The sequence below is a fragment of the Rhizophagus irregularis genome, chromosome 10, assembly GCF_026210795.1.
Source record: "Rhizophagus irregularis chromosome 10, complete sequence".
Classification (NCBI taxonomy): domain Eukaryota; kingdom Fungi; phylum Glomeromycota; class Glomeromycetes; order Glomerales; family Glomeraceae; genus Rhizophagus; species Rhizophagus irregularis.
The window spans coordinates 105581-115300 of record NC_089438.1 but is presented as its reverse complement, the minus strand read 5'-3'; the positions used below and the strand labels follow the sequence as shown (position 1 = coordinate 115300).

The following is a 9720-nucleotide window of genomic DNA, read 5'->3' as shown; positions in this document are numbered from 1 at the left end:
CGCAAGTTTTTTTTGGTTGGCAAAAATGAGCCAACGATACTATATACAAATGCCACTATCATTTAAAAGTATGTAAATAATACCAATTTGCTGACTCCAACCCTAATCCCACAATCTCATCATGTTAAGGATTTGACATGCTGCTGTATTCATTTATATTTTGAAGCTATTTAATTGTAGCGTTTATTTTTTGATTTTTATAGAATTTGTCACACGCGTCACATTAGAACTTAATAGGGTCTATATACGAAATTACCTCCCTCCATACCAAAATCGTTACTCCATACAGTAACGTTGTAGTACTTTTTCCTACTACCTTAAAATTAGCTATATATTGTAAGTTCCACTTTTGCAAACTATTATCTGTATTATTAACCTATTAACCTGATTATTCATTAAACCATTTTTTAATTTTTCTAATGTAAAAATTATAACATAACAAAAGTGGATCTTGGCTTATTAGATTTCATTGTGAACTTAAAATATGCATCTTTCTTAATGGATTAAAGCTAAAATATACATAATATAATAAAATTTTCTCGATATTGATTAATTATTGATCATGTGATGTGATCGTAAACTGCAAAATTCACTTTAACAGTTATCAAGTACTTGTTTTGATATATTCTTTAACAAATTCGGTAACATCAAACCATTCAAGACGCTTATGCAATATGCCATGTTCGAGTTGCACGTTATCCATATTAATTGAAACTTTTACAGGAACTTCCCAATTGAATCCATCCATATATTCACGATCCTTATGGATTTCATTCTTTTGTGATCTCTTTACAAGTAAATTAGATTAAGAGCAATTTATCGTTAAAATATAAATATCATTCAAGTGTAGAATAAATTATTAATAAACTTAAAACTTACATATAGTAATATCTATACCCTTTAGTTATAATTTCAATTATCTGTTTAGCTCTTTCTTTGGTGTACTGATAACAGAATAATTTTATTGGTAGATCGTAAATAAAGTGTATAATAAGAATGTAGCTTTAAATTTAAAGTGTATACTATATAATAAATACGTTTATTAACAATTGAACATAAATAAAACTTAATAATAAATGCTAAAAAATAAAATATATCGAAAAGAAACAATAGAAACATGAAGCAATATTGCGATCTGCAATTTAACTTAAAACTAAAAACTATAATAAAACTATACAAAAAGCTCTCTCTATTTCCCTTCGTCCGCAGTAGTCACTGTATACAATTAATTTTATAAGCAATATATAAAATTAGGAACAAAAAGTGTACGGTTGATCTATGCAGAGTGACAATGGATTGGCAACGTACATACAGTAGTTATGTTGTGACTTGTGACTTTGTCTACCACATCATTTGTTAATCGGGCTTTTTTTGCTCAAAAAAAAAAAATAACTGAAATAAACTCCACTACTAGATAAAATGACTTCGGTAAAAGAATGGGTTGAGGAAAAGATAAAAAATAAATATATCCAATATTTTGAATATGATGAATTTAGTCAAATCGTTGAAATTGATAGAGGAGGTTTCGGTAAAGTGAGTAAAGCAAATTTGGCTAATACGGGATTGGTCGCATTAAAAATTATTTTTAGTAAAAATTCAAATATTGGAGAATATGAACTTATTAAGGCTAATTATGAGCTTGTCAAGGAGGTAGGAATCGCTTTTTTTATGTTGTACAGTATATTAGCTTTATATTCATTAAAATAAGGATTAATTTTGTTCTATCATTTTATTTTTTAGTTAGAACTCCTTCGCGAGATCGATTATCGTCAAAACATCAATCGTATTCTGGGAATAACAAAAGGTTTATGTTAAGATTTTTTTTAAATAATTTATTTATACAGTCCAGCCTAACCTATTTATATTTCAATTTAATAGATTCTGAGTATTATATATTGGTGTTGGAATATGCCAATGAAGGAAATTTAAGAGATTATTTGAAAAAAAAATTTACTTCCTTGAAATGGAATGATAAAATTCAAATGGCATTGGATATTACTAATGGATTGAAATTTTTACATTCCAAAGATATTATCCATAGAGACTTGGTTGGTAAAGGAGTTTATAATTTTTTGTTCGTGATTATATTTCGATGGTTAATTTAATAATTACTGTCAATTATTTTGTAGCACTCACACAACATATTAGTGAATAATGGAAAATTATTAATTGCAGACTTTGGATCATTTAAAAAGTTGACAGAAGTCACGACCAGTAAAAACTGGATGGTAGAATATATTGATCCACAACGTTTTAGGCATGTCGACTATAAAATAAATATAAAGTCCGATATCTATAGTTTAGGTGTTTTATTATGGGAAATTTCAAGTGGACGTCCTCCTTTTTCTAACTGTTCGCAAGACACACGAAATAAACTTTATCATCTCATTAAAGATGGTCATAGAGAAGAATCAATCAAGGGTACACCTCTAAAGTATCAAAGACTTTATCATGAATGTTGGGATGGCGAACCAAAATCAAGACCCGATATCGAAGAAGTACATGAAATTTTATGTCAATTAAATACAGGTACAAAATAATTTAATGTAAACAATGAATTTAACGAAAAACTAATAAATATAAATTAAATATAGAAAAGCTCGGACCGGAAAAAAATTGGTATACGGACTGGTTAGAAAAATCAATTGCCGAAGAATTTATCACATATTACGAATATTCGGAATTTAAAAATCCACAAACAATAGGGAAAGGTTCATTTGGAAATGTCACTCGTGCTAATTGGAAAAATACTGATAAATATTTTGCATTGAAAAGTTTCAATGATGATAAAACAACACTAAAGGAAATCATTAATGAGGTACAAAATTATATATAATAGTTTAAAAATGTTTCAATGATTTTTATCTAATAAATTCTTTGCAGATAAAATTGCAAAAGAAAGTTGATTTTCATGAAAATATTTTACGATTCTATGGGATCACAATAACAAAAAAAGCTGGTAAATCTACATATAATTACATTATTTCTGTCTTGTTTTTAAAGAAAATATATTTAATGTTTTTTTTAATACTACATTTAAATATAATTCAAGAATACGCATTGGTTTTGGAATATGCTGATAGTGGTACACTAAAGACTTATTTACAGCATCACTTTAATGAACTTGGATGGGATGATAAATACCAGTTTGCATTGCAACTAGCAAGTGCGGTAGCGTGTATACATGAATGTGATATTATTCATTGTGATTTGGTAATGAGTCAAATTTTATGATTTTTAATATTAATTTTAGCTGATTAGTAATAAAGTTTTTGCATTTAATTAAAACAGCATGCTGACAATGTATTTGTACATGAGAAAAAGTTAAAACTGGCAGACTTTGGTTTATCAAGGAAAATTGCAGCATCAAGTAATCTAAAAGTATTTGGAGTGATACCTTATATCGATCCAAAAAGGTTAAGCGATCAGCAAAATTATAAATTAAATAAGAAGTCTGATGTATATAGTGTTGGTGTTCTAATGTGGCAAATTTCAAGTGGATATCATCCATATCCATCATATGATAATAATTATGACGTAAGTTTAGCCATATCAATAATAAATGGAAGAAGAGAAGAAGTTATTGAGGGGACCCCTGCTGAATATAGTAAATTATATACAAGTAATAATTAATTCTATTATTTAATTATTTTTAATTAATGATAAAATTAAATTTTATTGATTTATTTATTAGAATGTTGGAAATATGAACCAGATGAACGTCCAAATATGCAAGATGTCGTTTTAATTCTTAAAGCCTTAATCTCTCCTGAACAAAATGATACAAAATTTGATGACATTTATAAAGAAGAAAATATCTTATTAGAAAAATATAAATCAAGCTCAAAATCGAGTGAAGGAATAGAAGATATAAATAAGAGTTTATCAGTAGGTTCAGTGGATTTTGCCACATTAAATAATATAGAATCTGGAAGCAATTCAAGTATGCAATATCAAGTATCTGTTGCTCGATCGAATTTTTTTGAAAAAAAAAGTAGTTATAAATTATATTAATTTAATTTACAGAAGAATGCTGGGATGGCGAATCAAAATCAAGATCTGATGTTGAAGTAGTACATGAAATTTCAAGTCGATTAAATATTGAGGATTCACAATCTTCACAATTTAATTTACCAAATATTGATAACAATGACAACTTAACTATTTCTTCAGATTATCAAAATTCAAATTTAATAAGTAAGTGTGATATATTAATTATGTTGATTAGCATCAGAATGAATTTATTAATAATCTGCTACTGATATTAATCAGGTTTATCTTCAGACACTTCCAAGAATTTATTTAGCCATTCTCTCAGTAAATCAAAATTAAGAGATCAAGATTGGATTAATGAAGAATATTCAAATAAAGAAGTTATGGATATTATTGAAGGTGAAAAGTTAAAACTTAAAGGTCCTTTGAAAATAAAAGACTTTATGAAGTTAAAAAGTATTAGTTTAGAGAAATGTGAGTTAACCAGTTTGGAAATTAGTGGTTGTTCTCAGCTTATTAAGATTGACTTATCAGAGCTTTTCAAACTTACAAGTTTATCCATAACTAAATGTTCGGAACTAATCACATTAAATTGCTCATCAAATGAGTTAACCAGTTTGGAAATAAGTAATTGTTATCATCTTAATAAGATTGACTTGTCAAAACTTCCTAAACTCACAAATCTATCTGTAACTGAATGTCAAAAACTGACCAAGCTTGACTGTTCTAATAGTAAATTAACTGAGTTGGAAGTTAGTGATCTTATTGAGCTCAACTGTTCAAATACTTCAATTGAGGAATTAAATCTTAATTTTTGTCCAAATATTAAAAAACTCATTTGTTCTAACAATGAAAAACTAATTAATTTAGATGTAAGCATTTGTTCACAATTAGACTTTCTTGATTGTACCAGCAGTAAATTAACTATTCTTGACCTAAGTATTTGCTCCAAATCTATTATGGTTAAACCTCCTAATATGGATATTATCCAAGAAAAAGAAAAAATTAAGAATATAGTGATAGTTGGCTGCACTGATGTTGGTAAATCTACATTAGCCAATATAATAACTGGCTCTGATTATTTCAGTAAAAGTGCATACACAGCTAGTAAGACTATAAATTTCAAGAAAAAACATTTTAAATGGAATGGAAAATATTTTTGTATAGTTGATGCTATTGGACCTAAGCTAACTACAGGAAATACTTTACTTAAATCAGTAGAAGAAATCTTTTCTATGCTAGAAGGGATAAGCCAAATTTTATTTGTGATTGATGGAAGATTCACAACAGAAGAAATAAAAATATTCAACTTACTCAAAGGTCTTATTATCAATATTTTTGAAATTAACATTCTTGAATATGTTACTATTGTGAGAACTAAGTTCAGTAATTTTAAGAAAAAAAAGGAATGCGAAGCAGATAAGAATCAATTGCATAATGAAAATGAGAGTATTAGTGAAATAGTTAAATCATGTAGAGATGTTATTCATGTAGACAATCCTTCAGTAAATATTCAAATTACTGATGATGATGATCAATATACAGTTAATATTAATAAAAAAATAAGAGAAAGGTCAAGAAAGATAATGTTGGACTATTTAGATGAAGCATGTCAGGTAGATTACTTTAAATTAAAATCATGGGATGAGACACATAAACTGGTTGCTGAATATATAGAAAGTAATTGTAAGAATTTATCAGAATTAGAATAGAATCAGAAACTTATTAAATAACTTGATTTATCACAATTAATTAAAAAATAAACTGGATTCATCAAAATTATTAAATCAAATCCATATATATGTATAATACAATGATGTTTTAATTTGTTGTAAATAAGGTAATACAGAGATTTAACAATTTGTACAATTTGTTATTTGTGTAATTTTACAATATTACATTTATTATAAAATTAAATTAATTAAATAATAAATAAAAAATTTTTATCACTGAAAATATATTAATAATGACCTTTAAAAATTTCATTATTATATTATACACTATATAATGAATAAGAAGAAATTTAATAAAAAATGTAGAGTATTGCTAAATCTCACCGGTAGTAATTTTTACCATTATTAATGTTGGCAGAAATTATGATTTAGCCAGAATTATAAAAAATTTTTTTGCAAATTTTTACCAAGAAAAAAATTAAATATAAGTAGTTTTTTTTAAATATTAAACATGTTTTACTTAATAAAAAAACTTAATTTATTTGACCAAAGTAGGGAAATTACACTTTAAATTTAATAGACAGAAAAAAAAAATTCAGAAGTTAATATGGTGGTCGTCACTTATAAACAACAATATTAATAATAGTCCAAAATTTAAAATTTTATTTATTTATATTGTGTAACTTATTTTTAAAGTACTTTGCTAAAATATAATAATTGCTGCAAAATTTTTTTTGCTATATTACATGGAATTCTTGTGGATTTCCATGGAATTTTTGTAAAATCCATAAAAATTATATAAAAACTAGTCCGAAATTTTATGTTTTTATTATGGTTACTTATTAAAATTATCTAACTTTAACCCATAATATTAATTAAAATTCTTATTAAAATATATAAAATAACCTGATAGAAATGTTCAGTACATGTTGTTCTATCATTTTATCAGTTTAGTTTTTTCTTTTTACTATTCAATTTACAATTTATAAAAATTTGAAGTCACATAATATTAGTGTGGTTTATAGGTGACGGCCACCATACCATTATGAAAAATGCAATTTTTTCCAAAAGTATTACATTTACACCTATGAAATTTGATACACAACTAGTTTTGATCTTGCTGAACAATGATTTCATTTGTGAAATTATGCTCTGAAATTAACAAACAAAAAAGAAAAATTCAAAAGTTAGTATCATTATGAAAAATATGATTTTCTTCACACATATTACACTTACATTCATGAAATTTGATATACAACTAGTTTCGACCTCGCTGAACAACTTTCACTTAACAAAGAAAGACGATTTCATTTGACTAAAGTGGTGAAATTACGCTCTGAAGTTCACAAACAGAAAAAAAATTCAAAAGTTAGTACTGTTATGAAAAATGTGATTTTCTCTACAAGTATTAAACTTACACTTATGAAATTTGATATACAACTAGTTTCAATCTCGCTAAACAACTTTTACTTAATAAAGAAAGCTGATTTCATTTGACTAAAGTAGTGAAATTACGCTCTGAAGTTCACAAATAGAAAAAAATTTTTGAAAGTTAGTACCGTTATGAAAAATGTGATTTTCTCCACAAGTATTAAACTTACACTCATGAAATTTGATATACAACTAGTTTCAATCTCGCTAAACAACTTTCACTTAATAAAGAAAGCTGATTTCATTTGACTAAAGTGTTGAAATTACGCTTTGAAGTTAGTAAACAGAAAAATAAATATTTAAATGTGTTTTTTTCCATAAATATTATATCTAACTTTATGAAATTGAAATATACTTCTATGGGTTTAATAGTGTAACAAAAGTAATATTTTTTGTATTAAAAACACATAAAATATTAAAAGAAAAGCAAAGCAAGTAAAGCAAAAACAAATTTCATAAATATGATAGTAAATATATATTATGTTATGTAATATAAGTAATCACATGATCATGACCGGTGAAAATCACCACCAGTGAGTAAGGTTGCTTGCTGAAACCTAGGGGTTTAGGCAAGATGGCATTTTGCCAAAAAGTGAAATTCTGCCGAAACTATATTAAAGTTATATTAAAAAACTGGCGAAACTTTGGAGAAAAGCGAAACTGCCAAAACTTATTATAAATGCCAAAACTGCCAAAACTCTGCCAAAACTATAATAAATCTATAGTAAAATTTTGATGAAACTAATCGTAGAATTTTGAAGAGGTTTAGACAAGTAACTTTACCAGTGAGAATTTGACAATTCCAAAAATGTATGCTACAATTAAGGCTGCTCTAATTTAATAGTTTGTTTAACATCCTAACTTTATATAAAAATTGAGGGGGAAAGGGGTCAAATTAAGTAAACATTTAAAAATGAACATAGTTTTTTCTTTATCATTCAATGCATTTTTACTAAAAATACATCTTGGTTTATTACAGATAATGCAATTAATAAGTTTACATATATTACTTTTATTACTAATTATACCACTCTTTGGTAGATTCAAATGCACTGGAAAGAAATTCTTTTAAATATTATACAGATCGGTGATGTTATTATAAGTTGCATGATATAACATATGTTTGTTTATTTTTAAAAAATTTTCAAAAATGAAGGGATGGGATACGTTAAACAAACTATTAAATTGGAGTGGCCTAAGGTTACTGGAGAAACTAGAGGGTTTTGGCAAGTTGGTGAAATGCTGAAATGGTGAAACTTTGCCGAAATTATATAAAAGTCTTATTAAAAAGTTGGCGAAATTCTAGAGAAAAGCGAAACCTGACGAAACTTATTATAAATGCTGAAACTGCCAAAACCTTGCCAAAACTATAATAAAACTATAGTAAAATTTTGGAGAAACTAATTGTAGAATTTTGGAGAGGTTTAAGCAGGCAACCTTAGCCACAATATTTTAAATTTTTACAGCAAAACTTCATTTTTTTTCTAAATTTTTTAAAATTTTCAGGCTAAATAATGCAAAATCAAAATTTGATACTTTAAAATATATTGCACAGCAGCTATATATTCTAATATATACTGTATTTGTATATATATTTCAAATTATTAAGTAAAAATAGGGTTTTTATTAGTTTATCATATATATGTGAATTAACAATTAATTCAATTTATAATTTCCTTTTTTTAACATTTAATAACTAATAATTTTAAAAATAATGATGGTATCTTATTAAAATAAAGAAATTTAACTTGTTTTTCAACTAAATAGATTTTAAAATAGTTATATAGTACTTAATAACCAATGTTTATAGAGAAATATTTCAACTATTTTAAAAATGGCAATAAATCAATAATCTATACAATATTCACTTAACACAAGAAAACATAAGACTTGATTTATGACAATTTAAAATAATTTTATCGTTGTATTATATACTGTAATTTCATGATGCAATGTATACTAATACTTTTTCTCAATCTCTTTATAATAATCAGTACATCTAAATATATATTACTATAAAGTTGGCACAAGTAAAAAGATTTAATTTGAACTCTTGCGGTTTATTTTGCCAAAATTTGATTATTTTGCCCATTAATCAGGTGGCATTTATATTTTTCATTAGTATTAACTATTAAGGTCTGACAGAACCGTTTACTTATAAATAGGTTACCTCCAGGCCTAAGGTAAAAATTATATATAAAATTCTTTGCAAATCCTACTATAAAAGGAAATTTTATATTACATTATTATGATTTTTTTCCTTTTTAGCTAATTAACCAATAGAATTTAAGAAAAAAAGTAAGGTAAAAATAAACTATTAGTAAAGGATTAATGTCCTGGTCTGACTGTCTGCTAATCTGATAATAGACAGTGATTACAATATGATATACAGTAACTTTGCTAAAAATGATGCTTTTTTTGATATGTATTTTTAATATTTCTGCAATACTTTGGTAATATTTATGTATTATTTTGTAATAATAAATTATAACTGTAATATTTTTGTAATGTATTTTGAAATAGTTTGCAAATAGATTATAAATAATAACAAAAATATTGCAAAAATAAGTATGTTAAAATTAATTTGATATATTGTGCAATGCAGCCAATGCTTAGTGACTCA

The 9720-nt window shown here is 25.7% G+C and overlaps 1 protein-coding gene across 1 annotated transcript; it reads left to right on the top strand.

Moving 5' to 3' along the window:
* Positions 1 to 1419: 1419 nt before the first annotated feature.
* On the top strand, positions 1420 to 5705 carry OCT59_001603 (uncharacterized protein; the record flags this gene model as incomplete). Its single annotated transcript, XM_066143943.1, has 12 exons — positions 1420 to 1650; positions 1741 to 1804; positions 1879 to 2048; positions 2130 to 2250; positions 2395 to 2529; positions 2595 to 2818; positions 2884 to 2959; positions 3053 to 3213; positions 3292 to 3622; positions 3695 to 3943; positions 4027 to 4197; positions 4273 to 5705. The coding sequence occupies 12 exons, from the start codon at positions 1420 to 1422 to the stop codon at positions 5703 to 5705; spliced, it is 3366 nt and encodes a 1121-aa protein (XP_065995153.1).
* Positions 5706 to 9720: the final 4015 nt, after the last annotated feature.